This window comes from Vitis vinifera, chromosome 12, assembly GCF_030704535.1.
Source record: "Vitis vinifera cultivar Pinot Noir 40024 chromosome 12, ASM3070453v1".
NCBI classification, from domain to species: Eukaryota; Viridiplantae; Streptophyta; class Magnoliopsida; order Vitales; family Vitaceae; genus Vitis; species Vitis vinifera.
The window spans coordinates 7,116,702-7,135,877 of NC_081816.1; the positions used below are offsets into that span (position 1 = coordinate 7,116,702).

The 19,176-nt window shown below is 33.2% G+C and overlaps 2 protein-coding genes across 4 annotated transcripts; one reads left to right on the forward strand and one right to left on the reverse strand.

Annotated features, from left to right (window-relative positions):
* Window positions 1–201: 201 nt before the first annotated feature.
* LOC100258497 (uncharacterized) lies at window positions 202–1,215 on the forward strand. Its single transcript, XM_002279711.4, has 2 exons — window positions 202–671; window positions 872–1,215. Exons 1-2 carry the CDS (start codon window positions 348–350, stop codon window positions 1,049–1,051), a joined length of 504 nt encoding a protein of 167 aa, XP_002279747.1. The 5' UTR covers window positions 202–347; the 3' UTR covers window positions 1,052–1,215.
* A 1,512-nt stretch (window positions 1,216–2,727) lies between these two features.
* Window positions 2,728–13,478, reverse strand: LOC100267032 (FHA domain-containing protein DDL). 3 transcript variants are annotated; one of them, XM_059741181.1, is made up of 11 exons: window positions 13,080–13,477; window positions 10,809–11,360; window positions 9,445–9,476; window positions 8,778–8,838; window positions 8,523–8,580; window positions 6,081–6,173; window positions 4,889–5,003; window positions 4,763–4,810; window positions 4,610–4,655; window positions 4,395–4,461; window positions 2,728–3,122 (listed from the first exon to the last, which is right to left on the reverse strand). In XM_059741181.1, exons 2-11 carry the CDS (start codon window positions 11,349–11,351, stop codon window positions 3,109–3,111), a joined length of 1,077 nt encoding a protein of 358 aa, XP_059597164.1. In that variant the 5' UTR covers window positions 11,352–11,360; window positions 13,080–13,477; the 3' UTR covers window positions 2,728–3,108. The 3 variants fall into 3 exon arrangements, with proteins under 3 accessions (XP_059597164.1, XP_019079357.1, XP_059597163.1); XM_019223812.2 differs by having other exon boundaries at window positions 4,391–4,461; window positions 13,080–13,476; XM_059741180.1 differs by having other exon boundaries at window positions 2,728–4,461; window positions 13,080–13,478.
* Window positions 13,479–19,176: the final 5,698 nt, after the last annotated feature.

Here is a 19,176-nt window from a genome sequence, read left to right on the forward strand (position 1 = left end):
AAAAAATAATCTGTTAATTTTTTTTTTAAATTTTTTAATGCTTAATAAAATAAGATATTATAAAAACAAATATTTTAATACTTAACACCATAAACATTCAAAATTTATTTAAAAATAAAGAAAAAACAACCACCACCGAAGACCTTTTTGGTAATATACAAAACCCTTGAGAATGTCGCCTATGACTTCTAAAAGTAGACACCCAAAAATCAAAGACATTAATTTTACAATTATTTAATTGTTGAGAAGGTTGTGTTTAAAATCCAAACCATCCAACAAAAACAGCGACATTTCTCAGATCCCCTTCCTCTATCAAACCAGAAGAAGAAGAAGAAGAAGAAAGAAAAATGGGAGTCGTGACGAAGCTCGCTGACGCATTTCTGTTCGTCTTCTTCCTTTTGACCGCGGTGTTGGCGCCGCTCTTCGACGCCCAGTCGTGTCTACCTGAAACCTTCTTCCCCAAATCGCTGGTGGACCTCAAAGACTGGTACAGCGTTGAGTACGGAGACTACATGGTGGCCGAGAAGCCTGGATTCTACGTGGGGGTCATCTGGCTGGAGCTTTTATTCCAGTGGCCCCTCTCTCTCCTCAACCTTTACGCCGTTGTCGCCGGAGCTGCCTGGTTCCCCACCACCTGCTTGATCTACGGAGCCTCTGTTCTCGGTTCCATGGTATTTCCTCTTCCTATCTTAATTTTATTTATTTATTATTATTTCTCGTAGGTTTTTGATTTCGGATATCTTAACAAAATCTTATATCTTGTGTTTTTGTTTGGAAAATGAATGTTTTCAAAAAATTGGTTTTTAAAAAAGCAATTTTCGAAACAAATTCTTCATGATTTTGGAGTTGAAGTGGAGGTTTGGATTTGCAGGCAGCTATAATAGGAGAATTGGTGACATCGGGCAGGGCATCGGAAACGCTGCTGATGGTGTACTACCCTTTCTTGGGGCTTGCTGTCTTGGCCATTTTACGCGGTCTGCTCTCACGCTCCTCCGCCAGGTCTACTCCCACCTCTGCCAAAGGACTAGCCTCTAGGAAAAAGAGGGCTTAAAGGCTTGCCACTGACTCAAACTTTGTAATCCTCTGCTTTCACTCAACTTGATTGTTATGATTTTCCCATTCAGAGTCTCATTGTATTGAGGAAACCCTTGTCAGTGATTGGACTCATTCAAACTAAGCTCTTTGGTAATCATTTACCTTTGAGTTTGTGTTCCATATTTTCGTTTCCCATCAGGGTAAGGCCATGTTTGTTTACTCAAAATTTTGATGGAAAAGTGTGAGGAAAAGAAAATCCATGTTTAATCCTTCAAAATTTTGAGAGAAAATATAAGTAAAAAGAAAAAGTCATAAAAAAATTTGTTGTGGGTCTCCAATAAGACTTAATATTTATTATTTAATTACTTAAATTGATTTTAAATTAAATCATACTTAAAAAACTTTAACTTAAAACTTATTTTTTACTTTTAAGTATTAAGATTATTTGATAAAATTAATTTAAAATTTATCTTATATTATCAAATTAACATATTTATCCTTGTAGTTATAATTAATGTTTATTATTATTAAATTTAGTTAATATTTATTTTTATTAATCTTAAATAATAAATTTATTTATTAAACTTTTATGCTTAAAGTATTTTAGATATATAACATAACTATATAATTTTAGTTATAAAAAAGAGTTATAAATATGAAATCATGATGGTTAAGTACATCCTTATTAGATGTGAGTAAAAAAATAAATTAATTATTTTAACTTAATATTATAAATACTAAATTATTTTATCAAACATATTTAATATATTTAATAACTTAAATTATTAAATCACTTTAAGTCATTAATATAATTTCCTAAACATCCTTAGTCCTAAAAATACAAAGAAAAAATAATTTTTAAATATTTAATTTTACTATATAAAATATGAAAAATGAATATAATTAAAATTAATTAAAAAAATTATACATTTTAGAATTGCTTCATCTTTTTATGAGTTAAGATAAGTGAAATATTTTTCCAATAAATTCTACTTTTTGTCCTGCATTTTCATTAACTTATTATATATATTTTTTCTCAAATTTTTGAAAATCAAAGATAGCAAAAAACAATAAATTATTTTTATATGCTAAAAATAAATAAAATAATTTTGAATAAAAAGAAAAAAATAATTTATTAATTTTAAATCTTTTTTATTTTTTATTTACTTCTTCTCTATATTCTCTCTCACATTTTCTATCAAATATTTGAAATTATTTTTTCTCTTTTTTCTTTCTTTAGTATTTTCATGGAATCAAACACATGCCACATCAAAGAGTGGTTCCCGCTGTGAAACAATTGTGATCCGGGAGCCTAAACTGTAAACATTGGCACATCGGCAATCAAAGAAATTGAGGATATAAATCTGGAAGGCTAATGTCCTAAGGTACCCAACCTGCTCAGACTTCAAAAATTTCCCAAAATGCAATGGCAATGGTCATATGAAACAAAAGAGATGATTTCCAAATAGAAAGAAATCACTGGTAAAAAAGGTGAAATAAGTTCTTGTACAATAACACTAAACATATACTTCTGCACATCCAGGTAGTGAAAAGGGTGAAATAAGTTCTGACAAATGAGAAAGGAGTTCACAACAATGGTCAATGGATCAGTGTGATGACAATGAAATAAAAACAAATTAGAAAAAAAAAAAAAAATCCTAGATCCTCCCATGATATGAAAATCTAATCAGGTGAAGAAAATGAAAGGGGATGAGAAATCAGCATCCCACTAATGATTTTTCTTTTAGATTTTAGGTGATTCATTAGTCAGCATGATATAATCCATCCACCAGACTCCCTGGTGCCAAAGTTGAGAAACTAGGAAACCAAAATAATTGACAAAAATGGTTTTCACCTTCCTAAAACATGCAGCATTATGGAAAACCCTCTCAGCTTCACTCACATCAAATACAAGAAATATATCATTAGCAACCAGGTGAAAGATGGGCACGATATTCACCAGGGAAATTGTCTGGCCACAACCATAGTCTTGAATTCTTCTGCAAGCACACCACCTTACCATCTAGCACACGCCATAGCATTACCCTCAATCCGTTGAGTTCTCATGTAGGATTACATACTCACGGCTGCCAATTCATCAAAAGAAATGGGGTATGAAGGTCAGAACTATAATCTGAAGATGGGAAAAGTTATAAAGCATGCAATGGCAACTACAACAAGTGGAAAGGCTAAGTTGAGTGCATCAGGTTTTCAAATGGTATCATAAGAATGCACATGATAACAGATTATCACCACAGTTGCCACAAAGAAACAAATCCATAGAAACTACATTTATGGCCAACAAATATCAACAAATCAACCCATTTGCCCAACAGGGAGTTCTTTTGAGCATCATGCTTCCGGCTAAGGGCAATTTGCTCATTAACCCTTCCTACAGCTTCACACTCTGGAGGAGTGAAAGTTCATTTGCTAATATTTAGTAATTATGTGCATTAGAGAGGTATGGTCAAGGTAAAGGACAGCTTTGAGAAAAATAATCATTTTGGCAAGATTACAAAGTGGTAAAGACAAAATTGATGCAAAATGGAGAGCATGCATTCTCTCCTAGGATGAAAATGAGATTCACCCTTTTATATTACAAAGAATCTGCATTTGCAAACTAACATAGCTGAGAAAAAAGCATAGGAAGTCACCCAGTTTGCCTATGGAAACAAATTTTTATTGACCGGTTGTTTTCATGCTTTTGTTTTTGGGTAAAACATATGCCAAGCAGCCAAGAGAATCTTCTGTAATAAATCTCTATTTTCGTTCATGTGCTAGGCAATTGTCTGTATATACCAAGGAGAAAGATAGTTTAAAAACCCTGAAGAGGTTGTTAGATCTCTCCCTAATATGGCTATGAGTACAATAGCAAGAATGTTGCATATTCTTGACAACTATGAGCATATTTTATAGCTGATACATGCAATTATCTACATGAATTGAGTTTGTCCATAGAAAGGCAAAAACAGACAAACAAGATAAGGTATGCCATAACTTCAACCATTGCTCATTTTCTATCCTCAGACTAGTCCGCCAACCTTCCAATGTGATAGAAAAGGAAGCCAGAGGGCATGTCCACAGTATTTTGTATTTTCATTTCCAACTTCATGAAAGCTATCCTCCCCTCAAGACCAGCAATTCCTCTCTTCCCCAGGAAAAGAAAGAAAAACCTTATTTACTTGTCATGATGTATACCACAATTGCAGTTAAAATTTCCAATCAAGGAGAGAAAAACAAAACTGAAATATGTCAGCACAGGATCGACAAAGTTTACATGCCAAAGCAGGGATAATGGAATGAATAGTATAACAGATCACAGCAATCAAAGAATATATCTTTACTCATGGCATACCTACTGTTACCAAATTTAATAGTGTCCTTTTCAAATAGTTCATAGTAGCGCTGAGGTTCAATGCGACTATCCTGAAAGCACAAAGAGAAAATGTTAAAGGAAAAAATGAAATGAGAACTGGCTTCAGACATGGTCAATTTTTCATATCCACAAAAACCACACACTCATGTGCATACAAATTCACACGATTGGTAAGATGGAGTTTAATGACAAGCTTACATTAATGAAAGTTCCATTTGTACTTCCCAGATCCATCAAGTAAGGCCTAAAGCAGCAGAAATTCAAAACAATTAGACTTGAGAAGCACTTTGTTAAAGAAGTTGACAGCAAAAAGGCATTCCTTTTTAAATTAGTCCAAGGATCTTAGCTTACCGGACTTGTTTTGATAACATGCCATCAGGTTGCTCTTTTTCAATTTGCCTAATCAAGAGTAAACAAACAAATAAAATAAAATAAAAAGTTGGAAAAACAATAAAATCAAATCAAAATATGTTCTACCGGAACTGAACAACAGCATGTTGCTTGCTGCAGGAAGGGTGGTCTGTGGGAACATCTGCCACCCTTCTCTCTCTCCCAAAAAGATAACAGCTCTGGCGATGTATGTAAAGGGGCTCTGTTCATCAGAATATTTGCTCAGAAAATCAAAGTGATAAAGCAACAAGAACATGAAAATGACCCAAATCAAGATATCACATGCTACACAGAATTGAAAATTTACATAAGAACAGGCAAATATACCATAACAAACCAATTGAAGCCAATCACCAAACCACCTTTTTGCTGCTTATCAAACTTCCCAGCTTTCCACAGCCCAATAAAAGATTTTTAACTGAGGAAGGAAAAACCCATTGCACCCCAAAAATTGCAAGCAACATATCCCACAAACTAAACAGCCCTTCATTTATGCTTGTTCACGTCTTACAAGGTAAATCCAATACATATGGTGATCAAAACAGAGGATCAGCACTTGTAAATGAATGGGTCCTATTTCAGGGATCTACATAGGAAAATGTTAAAACAGTTGCACAAAATGAGGCCATTTTTTCATAAGTGATCTATTTTGTTACTTTTATCTAAAAGGAAAATGCTGTCGTATTACACAGTTCAGATTGTTTGTAACTGGTGTGCAGCAACTTTTATACTCCATTTAAGGATCAACCTACCAAGAATAAGCTATGTGTAGGACTAGAGTGCTAAGGAATCCAGTAAACAAGATATCCAACCAAACAGTCAGAACAACCACTACTTTGTAACTTTGGCATCCCTAGCTATGTTTGACTGACGAGTTCTCATGCAAAGAATACTCATCTGACTGAGAAGGCAAAGGTGTCTTTAACACAATTTCTCTCTCTCATCTTTCCAATGATAAAGATGTATATAAGCATCCCAAAAGCAATTACAATAATTTACATGAGCCTTGTAAGACTCTGAATACCTAATGATCATGTAACTATAAAAATTTTAGTACTTTGCCATTGATGCATTCCAGTTTTCATTAGAGCATCATATATCATATCATATGGAATAAATTTTTAAAAAGCAAAAAATAAAAGAACACCATCTATAGTACAATGTGTGAAAATCTGAAGATGGAAGTGAATGAAAAATGAATCTAGACATAACCGAGAAATAACACTGAGAATAGAGTTATGAGTAGATGAAATGAAAACATAAGTGCCATTAAACTAACCATTGAGAACTTCACCAGCCTTAAAAACATAGAGTCGCCATCTTATATCTGGTTTTCGAGCTTCAGGAGGTTCAGTGAACAACAAGGTGATACCTGACATGAAGAAACTTCTGATTAACAAAGTCGAACAGTACAATCTCAACGACCATAGGACCATTTCTCAACTGCAAAACAAATTAGTTGGATCAAATTTTAATACTGAGAGTGCAAGCATGATTAAGTTCTACCTGTATAGAACAGGACATAGGATAATTAAAATCCAAACATTGTAGTGGTATCCTTCCACCTTCATGTTTACATTTATGGAGTGCCAGGCAGTGATGGCCACAGATGGGATGGATTTTAGTAAGTAGGAGGAAGCAGATTAATTTTTTAATTGAACATTAGCATGTAAATCAATTGTTTATCATATCCTTGACAACCTTCAATCATTTAGATTTTATTTGTCTACCTGGAAATACATTTTCCAGTTAAGAACTTGGATATCCTTGCACAACCTGGGAAATCATTTTTGAGATTAATAAAGCAGTATATCCATCTCCACTTATATATATTTGAATCCTGAAGGATCTAATCATTTAGAAGTTGTAAACGAGACTGAGGGTAAGGAAGCGATAAAAACCGTCTAGGATGGAAGGTCCTCCAGGGTATTTTTACCCTGTAAGGAATACAGTGCCCAAGTTTACTGTTAAGATGTGAAAACAAAATGGAAAACAGAGCTGACTTTTAAGATTCAAGTAACACTGTTTCTCTGCTAGATGCCTTTCTTGGAATTCTCATTAAAACTTTCCCTAAAAGGACCTTCCATTGTGGAAAACTCTGCCAAACACAACATTAGTTTTTAGAATGAAGCTCACACCTGCCAAAACTGCATAAAGGTTTCAGAAACTGAGTCAACAGACATATGTGCCATTATAATGGTAAGCAAATTCTCTATGAAACAGCTCTCACTGGAAATCAACATATGGTAAGACCCTTCATGGTGTGGAAGAAGGCTAAATCCTGAGAGAGAAGTAATTGAAACTACATTGAGCATCATGATTTGGACTGGATCTCTGGTGTGGGTGTGGACCATGTGGTGCTTCAGCACACTTGATGTGTTGTGTGACCGTGCATTTGGAGGTTGATCTTACATGTAAACCCACCCCCACCCCCACCAAAAGGAGAAAAGGCAACTAGAACAACAATCATATAGCATGCTGCACCACTCTTTACATACAGAAATAGGAGGAGATGTGCCAAACACCAAACCTCCATCCAAAATGCAGACACAAACTATGAAAAAGAAATGAAAGAAATAAAGGAGAAAAACAACTATAACAATCATTGTATAGCATGTTGCGCCATTCTTCACATATATACAGGAGGAAGTGTGTGAAAGAAGCCATCCATAAAGTTTGCAAGAAGGAATAGAAATATAATTGTATAGTATGTTGCAGCAATCTTCACATACATAAATAGGAAGAGGGGATGGATAATGCCAAATAGGTGCTACTTTTGCAAACAAGAAGAATCAGTTTGATCATTTACTTATTCACTGTGCCAAAGCAAGTATTTTGTTGCATCTATACTTGTGTTTGGTGTGACATGGGTGAGGCACTCCATGGTTAGAGAGAACCTTCTAAGTTGGCACAGTTATTTTGTAGGGGGAAAAAGGAAGAAATCTTGGAGGCAGCCCCCTCATGTCTATTGTGGACTCTTTGGAAGGAGAGAAACAGGAGGTCAGTTAAGGATAATGAGAAGCTGAATCAAACTATTAAATATGCTTCTATAGCCAGTTTCTTGGAATGGGTTAAGTTGTATATAGGCTTTGTAGATTGGTTATGTTTGAAGTAAGGAGAAGGAGGTTGTTTTTTGTTTTCTCTTTCCTTGTTTTGCCTTTTGACATATATTATATACCTTGTGTGTACTTTGTTGTGGTTTTTAAGGCACTATTAATACATTCTCTTTTATTGCCTATCACAAAAAAAGAAAAAAAAAGGAAAAAAAAAAAAAAAAAGAAGAGGTGTGCCAAGCAAAGAATGAATTAAACATGACACAGAACAATATATTCTACAAGGAGGGAGAGAGGAGAGAGGAGAGAGGAGAGAGAAGAGAGAAAGAGTAAAGGAAATAAATGAAAGAGAATACCGGGAGCTAATCTCAAATTACCAAAGCTCACAACAGACCAGCACAAAGCATTGAAGTAAAAAGGTGCATATCCTACCACTTGGAACATTGTGATGACCTTCTGTCAAATCTTCTTTTTCCTCATATTAGTAGGGCCCCATTTAATGGGCCCTGGAGCCTGACTCAATTAGCAAATGGTTTGGGTGGGGATGATGGGATTCTAGGATTGGTTCCAAAGAAATACATTCTTAATAAATAAATAAATAAAGAGCCCTTTAAGTACCCCACAGAAAAGAAAGTGTGAAATTTTTTCGTCAGAATTTTGGGCCTCACCTCTAACACGATTGGTTTCTGAGGCAAGCTTTCCAGACAGCTCAAAAGAAGGTTTTTGCTGCAAATAATAACACACATGTTAGGCAACAAAAAAGAAAGACTGCAGCAAACAGCCTTACTTTAAAATAATGAAAATGCTCGGTTACGTGTCTAAGAAATATGCCTACTCATTGCCTTTGATTTTATTTCCAGGTTATGTGAATGCAGCAGATGATCGATACACTTCAAAGCAGCAGAACCAAGTCAAATCATTACCTTTTGTTTTTCTTCTATGGCCTCCTCTGCAGCATTCATCTTTGCTATTGAGTCATCATCCCTGCACAAGGAGATAACAAATCATCACAATTCCTACTGTAATGATATTGCTGCCGTTTGAACAGAGATTTTGTAAGTCAAGGAAAACTAAAGTATAAACAAGATAATGAACATACCCTGCTATTGGGATTTTTTAATAATTCATAAAAATTAGCATAATCTATCAAAATATTTGAAATAAAAGAAATCAATTAACAATAGAGTTGAGACTCTGAAGATGAATGATTTGGGAAATATTCCAATAACATTTCAGAGGATAGGCTAAATGTCTTCTGGTGGAACCAGAAAACAAGATCAGTGTGGCAAAATTGAAAATAATTAGTATGAGATACTGTTCATTATTATGGACTTATTATTAAAAATTGGTCACTGAAATTACAGAGAAGAGGCAAAATGTTTACTTTTCTTGATACAGAGAATGATGAACCAATGAAGGTGCTAACTTGCTACTTTCTAGAACAGATCTAATTAATGTTTTGAATTTTGCTAGCTAGTTTAAGCTCCAGTCAAGCATCTTGATGTTCAAAGGAAGAAAAAGCTTCACACATCCATGCAATACAACTAATCAGACGTTAAGTGAAAAAAAATACATCAACAGGCAACTCACCGCTGTTGTTTGGCTCCTCTTGAGTTCGTACCCTGAAAAAAGAATTGGGTAAGTGGATTTGATTTCAGCACAAGAGTACTTTTTTTTTTTCATAGGTAATTTCAGCACAAGAGCATTTGATTAGTCAAGATCATAACATTAATCACTTGATCAACTACAGAGAAAAAAGAATTATTGATGGGCAACTACGTGGAGAAAAAACAAGCACTTGACAATGATGAAGTGATGAATTTCATTCTAAATTATGAATGCAGACCATGAGAAAAATGCAGACTACATCTAGCAATTAAAAGAGGATCAAAAAGGAAAAGGAACAATAAAAGATTAACAAATTTAAAGGATAATAGGGGGAAATTTTTTTTGGCAGGACCTTTGTTGGGAGGATCATTCCTTCTATTTAAAGATCCTCCACTTCATGAAAACTGTATAGAGTTCATAGTTCACTTGTTGACCAAGTTCACATTCCTTGTTCTCAAGGTTGACCTTCGCATTACATTTTTCCCATGACCAATGAAATCATGTGTCTTTTGGATTGTCTTAAGGCCAGCCACCTTATCTCCATGTATTTGTGTTCATTCATATTCTAATACTTACCTGATTAAGCACAAGTAGGAATAATAAGTTTGAGTTGGGCTGCTCCTCCCCACAAATCTTTTCCTGCGACACTCCATTTTCAAGGTTCTTGAGCAGGTTGTGGTAAAGTGACTTAAAGGTATGCCATATGGATATGGGCTTTTATCTGGTTCTTTTGGCATGAAGGACAAGAGATTTGTTTTCCTCATCTCATCAGAGGGCAGTTCAGGAATGGCAGCATCTCTAGGATCACATTTATCCAATTAAGCATAATTCCTCTAACACTTATGTGTGGAACAATCAAGCAAAGCAAAGTGTAAGCATGTTGGAGAGTCCAAATAAAGCTGGGAATGGGCTGATGCCATATTCTAGGAGAGGGTAATTCATCCATTGTTCTGGTAAGCCAAAAAGGATTTTCAATGTTCTTCAAAAAGCATGAACTCTATTAGGAAAAATTATGGAATCTTACCTCTGGTGAAACATCTTTAAATTGGATTTACAAGTCATATGATTCTATGTATAAGGTACCCAATTAAGAGTAGCAACTACATTAGGATTTTTGGGGCTTCATTAAAGGGCATAATATCTTTCAACTCCTTGTAATCCACATTTAACTAGTATAATTTCATTTCTGATAAGAAAAGGGATTTGAGACTGCAACCTGCAATGTGTGCTTTTCAGGACCTTTTTTTATCTATACGGTAATTGCACAATAGATGATTAAAAAAATCACGAATTCTTTCAATGATTTGAAAAAAAAAAAACAAAAAAAAGTAAGAAATGACACACACCTCATCATACCCATTCTTTGCATCTCTAGGAGGTGAGTGCGAACTGTGTCTGCCCCGATGATGATGAATTGTTGGAGAAACAGACCGCTCTCGCTCACGCCTTGATCTGGAAAATTCCCCACTAGCATTGTCCTTCTCTGACCTCCTCTCAGCTTTCTCCCTAGGAACTTCTCTTTCTGAACTCTTTTCCCTGTGCCTAGCCCGTTCTCTGTCCTTACTACCATTCTTCTCATATTCCTTCTCAGTTACTTTCTCAACTTCTCGCTCAGCCTGGGCTCGTTTCAATCGTTTAGTGCGCGGGGAAGGAGAGCGTGGCAGTGGAGAATTTGACTCAGCATGCCTAGGAGACCTAGCACGGCTGGACCGTTTCTCTCGGTCTGGTGACCTTGTCCGGTGAGAAGAACTATTTTTAGCAGGCGATTTTGATCTCTGGGAGCTTCTGCGTCGGCCGGGAGATCTTTCTTTCCGAGATTGACTCCTTTTGTGTGGAGACTCTCGTCCCCTCACTGGAGAAGCTGACCGGTCCGATGAATGTCTTGGCATTGATGATATCTAGGGAAGCAATGAACTTTTCTTTATAGAATACATTAAGGAAAAATAAATCCAGTGATCAAAGAATAAATTCTCTGAATCAAGATGGTTAGACATGCAGCATGTCTATGTTGTTGTGAGAAAATGTAAGAAAATGAAAAAGAAAAAAGAAAACCACTCAACTGATCCTAATTTAACTATTTAGCTTAGCTGGGGTTCTTTTTCATTCTTTACAACCAAGCACAACATAAACACAATTTAAAAATGATAAACACAAAGAAATCCAAAGATTTATTCTCCTTTTTCTTTCATTTGTTTTTCCTTTCAAAACCAAGAAAAACATTTTCTAGGAATGCCAACCAAACAGTACCTTCAAAAGCATAAAGGCAAATATCAATGCTACAATCAGCAGCGAAGAGAAAGCAGAATTAGCATTAGCAAGAGAGGAAGGGAGGAGAAAAGACCAGGGATCGATTGAAACGATAATTACGATGTTGTTTTGGAAGACAATCTCGAAGTGATTTTCGTGCAATGGCATTAAGCTAAGCTGTTAAATGTAGATAAAGAAAAGAACTAGCAATTTTGGATTTTGTTATTTTCAGAACCAAAAAAGTTATTTTTCCACTGTTCAATCATTGAACCAGTAATTGAACTACAATCGAATTGATGCTACCATAAATTTATAACTTAGTGCCCGTTTGGATACCTTTCTTATTTTTTATTTTAAAAAACATAAAGTCCTAATAAATTCTATATAAAAGATAGAAGTTCTCGTACAACAAATATAGATTTACTTTGTCTTTAAAAATCATTTTAGAAAATTTTTAAATTTGAGGAAGTAAAAATTTTTTGTTATCTCAATTTTTTAAATAAAATTTAAAATCATTACCTTTTAGATGTAAGCCTCTAAAAATTCTTGTATGTTATAAAAATGTTCCTACTATTTTCTGAATAAAAAAAAAAAAAAACACAGGATGCATATCCAAACAGACGCTTGTATAATATTAAAATTAAAAATAATCCTAATAAATTAAAAATAATAAATTCTACTGCAATATCGATATCATCTCTTCTCTTTTTTCAGCTTTTTCAGACACGTCCATGATCAAACCTAAGAAATTTTCAGAGATAGCAACTCCTAATTTCACTATTGCTGCCAATTATAAAATCTTTTCCAAATCGCTATGCTTAATAATGTTCTAAATAATAAAAACATCCCCACTACATTCTAACACAGATTCTGACCATAGTTTCAATAAGTAAGCAAAGAGACTGAACTCTTTAGGTCTTCATTATTTTTCCCCATATCAATACATCAACCAATTTTCTAGAAAAAAAAAAAAAAAAACTAAAGAGCCCACAGTTTGAAGTGCGTAAAAATCCTGCATTATAATTTATACAATACCAGAAAGAAGCCAAATTTAAAATCCTCTGAAAACAAAAATGGAAAAAACATATACACTAAAAACACCCTTCAAACCCTAAGTTCCTCTGCCTGGTCAACGGGAAAGATAAGGAAATGCTTCAAAAAGCTTGAAAAAAGAAGTCCATTTCAAAGCATTCCTTTCCCTTCCTACTGCTCTTTCCCGGGAACCAAACACTTCAACAAAAAAAACAAAAAAAAAAAAATAGGAAGAAGAAAAGCACTTAAAAATCTAGCTGGGTTTGAAATGCAGCTTTGAATGATACACATGATGGTTAATAACAAGTAAAAAAAAATTAACCAATGATCATACTCACCCCAAAGCCTGACTAAATTCCTTGCAGAAGGCCACAAAGCAAAAAACCAAAACACCCAGAAGCCTAACAGCACCAGCGATTAGCGACGGCGGCAGGGATTGGAGTCGGCGGTCATCGGTTGTCCTAAAAAATCCGGCGCGACAGCGTTGTCCAAGGCTCCAAGCAGCAAGGTGGACTGCGTCGGCGTGACGGCAGCGAAAGCGAAGCTATGGGTAATCCGAAATTGGGGATCTGAGGGCTGAGAGGAAAAAGTGGGCAAGAGACATCAAGACAACGTCGCTTGGCTATTACTCGTTGGATTGGAGATAAACCCTACTGAGCGTCGTTGCTGGTGAAGACGCCATTGAGTTGGTTCTCTCCGGTAAGACATTTCGGATATTTCTGGAGCGTTCGGACCAGCTTTTGGCCTGGGCCGAAGTTCATTTCGGCTGAGAAGTAATTGGACTGGGCCTGAATTTTCTGAGGTCGGAACTAAGTATGGGTTTGGTTGTGTAGTTGGGCTTAAACATATTGCATATGATTTCTTCCTCTGCCCGGACCAAATCCATGGCTCGATGGTGTAAAGTAAGGAGGGACAAAGCATCTAAGGGTTTGTTTGGAAATAGATCTTAAAATACTTTTTTTTTATTGTTTAAAATAGAAAATTGTTTTCGAACTGAAAAAATATGGTGGACAAATTTTTTACTAAAATCCTTATTTGAAAGATTGTTATCAAAATATAATGTTTTTGAGAATAAATTTGAGGTGTTTTTAGATGGTTTTTATAAAGTGTTTTGAGAAATGATTAAAAACATAGAGAATGTTTAGGTAAATTTTGAATTGTATATAAATACATAGAATAAGGTAAGAAAATTGTTTTTCATTGTACATACACATTTCTCTTGAAAAAAAAAATTGTAATCAAATTGAAATTTTATTGAATTAAAAGAATGGTAGGAGTACATTTTCTATTCTATTTTCTAGTTCCTTTTCTCTAAGTCGTCAATTCGATGGTTCAAAGAAGTTTTATCTTGAATGGGTTTAAGTTTGATTTGGGTTTTGGTTTGATTTAGTTTAAATCTTCACTTGGGTTTTAACCGATGTGGCAATTTGTGTTGGTTCGTTGTGTTCATGTCTTGTCAAAAGCTATACACTTGATTAAATACATCAATTCCAATATGATACTAATAATAATCCAATTATGAACCTAAATACAACCTACTTATTAAATGGGTATCACATCAACCCAAATACCATATGAATAATAATCAAGTTAAATGTATGAACCTAAATGTGAACTAATTTTTTAAACAGGGTAACGTATGACCCATTAATAATTAAGTCAAATTAGATCTTATTTAAATTAATATGATTAACCTTTTAAAATGATATGTTTATGATTATTCAAGGTTAAATTTTAAATGTGTTAAATGTGAGTCAAATATGTTTTGATTATAAGCCAATTTAATGAGTATAATTATTAAATAGGTCAATTTGAGTCAAATTTGTGTTATGCAAGTGAAGATTCAAATTGCCCATCAAAAAAATGTTTTTAAATACACAAAATTAATCCACTTAGAAAGGAAAGGGGCTAAAATCCTTAAATTTTAATTTCTTTTAGAATCCTTTAGCTATTTGGTGATAAAATTGAGGAAAAGAAAAGGAAAAAACTATAATATTTGCAACTTTGGTTGGTTAGTCGTGTGACAAGCATTAATTATGTATGCATATGTGAGTTTTAACTTAGGGTTGGTGAAGTTTAAGCCAATAATTTAACTTTAGATTTGTTGAAAAATGTCTCAAATTTCATAACATCTCTTCTAGTAATGAATATTGTGTATATATATATATATATATATATATATATATATGTATATTGATACTTCTTTGTAAAATATATATTTTTATTGAATAATGAAAATTTTTAGTGGTACTCTATAAATATTATTAGTCAACTCAAAGTTATGAGATGGAAGTTAATATGTTAAGTTAGATGAGATGTGAGAAAGCATGAGAGGGTAAAATGAGAGATCACGATTTAGGGTCTCCTTCTAAGTATCAAGATCATCAACTTGAGATTTCATGTGTGTATGTGTGTCCTTTCGCAAAAGCAAGATTATCAAGTTGAGATTTTGTGTGTATGCATGTCTGTATGTGTGTTCTTTTACATAACAAGATTATCAAGTTGAGATTTTGTATGTGTGGATGAGTGTATGGGTTTCAATTTTAGTTAAGAAGGGTAAAGTCTCAATTCAAGTCCATAGCCTAACTTCATATCGAGTTGAGATTTTGTGTGTGCCTATATAAGGTTGTTTTAAGTTGAATTAGAATTGGTGAAGTCTCAATTTCAAGCTCAAAGGCTAAGTTTCGATCAAGTTGAGATTTTGTGTGAGTGTGGGTTTCAAGTTGATTTAGGAATATTACTGAAGATAATTTCAATTTAAACTCATAATTACCTAACTTTAGATTGAATTGAGATTTGTGTGCGTCTATGTAAAGTTGTTTCAAATTGAGTTAGAATTAGTGAAGCTTCAACTTAAGCTCATAACCTAAGTTTAAATCGAGTTAAGATATAAAATTTCTTAACCCAACCTATTAAATATATGTGTATGTAAATATGTGTGTGACTTATGTGTGTAGGTTTTAATAAATATAAATGTGTATATGTGTATGTTTATAAATACAAATGTGTGTGTTTATAAATATAAATATGTGTGTTTGTTTATAAATATGAACATATGTGCGTGTTTCAAGTTAAGTTAGGATTAGTGAAGCTTGAACTTGGATTCATAACCTAACTTTACACCGGGTTGAGATTTCTTAACCCAATCTTATATTTTTTTAAGGTTAGGTTCATTAAGTTGTGTGCATGTAAGATTAGTTAAGTCTTAATAAGTCAAGCCCATAACATTAGTGATATTTGTCTCTTAAGAAAATCCCCTCATGTTCTTCAAAACTCTAAATTATTTTGGATTCCAAAAGGAGAAAATACTAACCCTCTATGACCCAAAAAGACATGGGTACCAAAGGTTACTTGATTTGTTTTGTAGGGATCCATGCAAGAAGAACGATATGCATACATTGGAAAGAATATATTGATAATATTGGTAATGGTATCCCTTGTAAAGCTTAATTTGCAATATCATTTTATCATTTTGCTAACACTTGGCATAATTTTTGTTAATAATATAACATTTGGTATCACATTGATAAAACTGCTATAATTGTTAAACCAAGGTTTGGATTAAAAATATATTTTTTTTTAATATACCTAGGTAAAATTGAATGATCATATGCTTATATGCTTTAAAAGTGTTATTCAATGCATGTTATGTATATTTTTAAATGCATATGTTTTCTCAAATATCTTTTCCAAATCATGTTTTAAATTGGGAATGCTCTAAGGTTGAACAATCTTTTATTTGAAAAATGTTTTCAAATGAAAAAAGGGGAGATTCATTTTCATGAAAAATTATATTATGCTTATTGATTATTTTTAACTTTTGATATCATGTGATTCCCCTTATATGCTTTATTGAGACTTTTTGTTGATGAGAAAAAGTTGAAGAAGTAATGGTAGGTTGCTAACTTGATAAACATATCCATATTGATGCAATGCACTTTATTGATCATAATTGCTTTTATCATATTTAAAAATAATATCTTGTTAATCGCTAAATTGCTTTTTATGTTATTTATATTTGATTATATCATTTTGAGCACCCTTAATATACTCTTGAAGTTTCTAAACTTGAATGTTTTCTAAATTCAAAGGAACATATGTTGAGGGGGAACTTTTAAGCAACCTTGGTTTTGTCATCATAAAAAATGGGTAGATTGTAAAACCAAAGTTTGGTTAATCTCGGTTTTGATGATAACAAAACAAAGTTTAGAACTAATTATTATATTTCAAGTGTGATTAGACAAGATGATTTCCAAAGTGGTAATCATAAAGACAAATCAAGTCAAAGAAAAATCATTAAGAAGAAGATGACTTCAAAGAGAAGTGTTTTTTTAAGACCCAAGTTTCATAAGATCTCTTTGTAAAGTTATTGGTGTACTAAGATTTTCATGCATTGCATTATTTACTTATGCACCAAAATCATCAAAAAAAAAATTTCATTTTAAATCTTTTAAAATTGGATGATTTCATCTTTTCAACTAAAACCTTGTGTCAAATGTTTTCCAAACTTATTTTAAAGGTTTTAAGTTGGAAAAAATGGTTGTTGAGCCAAAAACGGCTCAATTGGTTGAACTGGATGAGGAATCGATCGATCTCTAACTCAATCGGTTGACCCTCGGCTCAACCGGTTGATGGGTGCAAAAAAAACATTTTCTCTTTTCCAGAACGATTGTTCAACCAATCAAGGTTGAACCTCAACCGGTCAACCCCCACCTCAACCGATCAAGGTCTAATGGTCACCTACTAAGCATTAGATGCTAATGGCTAGTCAATTGATTGACTCCCAACTCGATCGATTGAACCCCAAATGATTAGTTTGACATTTTTCTTCTATAAAAATACTCCAATCTTCATTGTTTCAAGAACTTAACACTCCTAAACTTTTCTTGAATATATTTGAGCCTTTAGAGAGTATTTTTTGAGTGCACTATTGTTCTAAAACTTGTATATCATTAGTGCACCATTCAATCATAGTTTTTTTGTATCATTTTTAGCCTTAAAGTTTTGTACTAAGATTTTGTGAGATCCTTTATTATCTTCATTTGTAAATATTTGATATGAAAAATCTTAAGTGTGAGATATCATTTAAGGATTCTCAAATGTGGGGTATCATTTGAGGGGTTATTCAAGAGTGAGGTATCTCTTTAGGTTTGTAAAGAGTACTTGGAGTCAAAAGTCCAAGAGGGTGGATTGAAACCATAATCTAATTGTATTGCTTGAAAACTTGGTTTGGAAGTCTTAAATTAGTGGAACCTCAAGATTATGATTGAAGCTTGAGGAGAGTGGATGTAGGTCAGGTTGCGCCGAACTACTATAAAATTCTTGTATTTGTATTCTCTCTTCTCTACTATTTTACTTTATATGCAATTGTTTTTATATTATTTTATTATATATTTGCATATAATTGTCTTTTGCATTCATACTATTTAAATTTGCAAAAAGAGACCATCACCCTATTCACCCCCCTCTAGGGTGATTACCTTAGATTGAATTTGTCTATTTTTTCTAACAAGGAATATTAGTGAAGTTAATTTCAATTTAAGCTCATAATTACCTAACTTTAGATTGAATTGAGATTTTGTGTGCGTCTATGTAAAGTTTTTTCAAATTGAGTTAGGATTAGTGAAGTTTCAACTTAAGCTCATAACCTAAGTTTAAATCGAGTTAAGATATAAAATTTCTTAACCCAACCTATTAAATATATGTGTATGTAAATATGTGTGTGACTTATGTGTGTAGGTTTTAATAAATATAAATGTGTATATATGTATGTTTATAAATACAAATGCGTTTGTTTATAAATATAAATATGTGTGTTTGTTTATAAATATGAACATGTGTGCATGTTTTAAGTTAAGTTAGGATTAGTTAAGTCTCAACTTGGATTCATAACCTAACTTTAGACCGGGTTGAGATTTCTTAACCCAATCTTATATTTTTTTTAAGGTTAGGTTCAAATTAAGTTGTGTGTATGTAGGATAGGTTAAGTCTTAATAAGTCCAACCCATAACCTAACTTTAAATTGAGTTGATATTTCTTAACCCAATCTTATATTTTTAATGTTGTGTTTAGATTATATTATATTTATGTGTAAGGTTGGGTTTTAAGTTGAGTTAGCATTGGTGAAGCCTCAATTCAAGCTCATAAGCTAATTTTAGATTTTTAAACCAATCTTAAGTTGCAACCTTAAATAATCTCTCATTTTCTATGGTAGAAAAATGAAAAGAATAAAGATTAAAGAACAAAGAAATAAATCTTATCTTGACCAAACAATGAGATTAGGATTAAAGATCTAGTAACAATGGTAATTTTTAGAGATGAGTGTTACCGACATCTCACCAAAATGTTGGTGAACTTTAGAAGTGGCAACCTAGAGTAGTAGCAAAAATTATGGTTGCAATTTAATTGTTTATGCTTAGGTTGAACTCATTGTAA

Coding starts and splice junctions, on each gene's coding strand:
- LOC100267032 (XM_059741180.1), bottom strand. CDS start 11,351: ATGCCAAGACATTCATCGGACCGGTCAGCTTCTCCAGTGAGGGGACGA. Junction 5,004..6,080: donor GGCTGGTGAAGTTCTCAATG/GTTAGTTTAATG, acceptor TCTGATGAACAG/AGCCCCTTTACATACATCGC. Junction 4,811..4,888: donor CATGCTGTTGTTCAGTTCCG/GTAGAACATATT, acceptor ACTCTTGATTAG/GCAAATTGAAAAAGAGCAAC.
- LOC100258497 (XM_002279711.4), top strand. CDS start 348: ATGGGAGTCGTGACGAAGCTCGCTGACGCATTTCTGTTCGTCTTCTTC. Junction 672..871: donor CCTCTGTTCTCGGTTCCATG/GTATTTCCTCTT, acceptor TTGGATTTGCAG/GCAGCTATAATAGGAGAATT.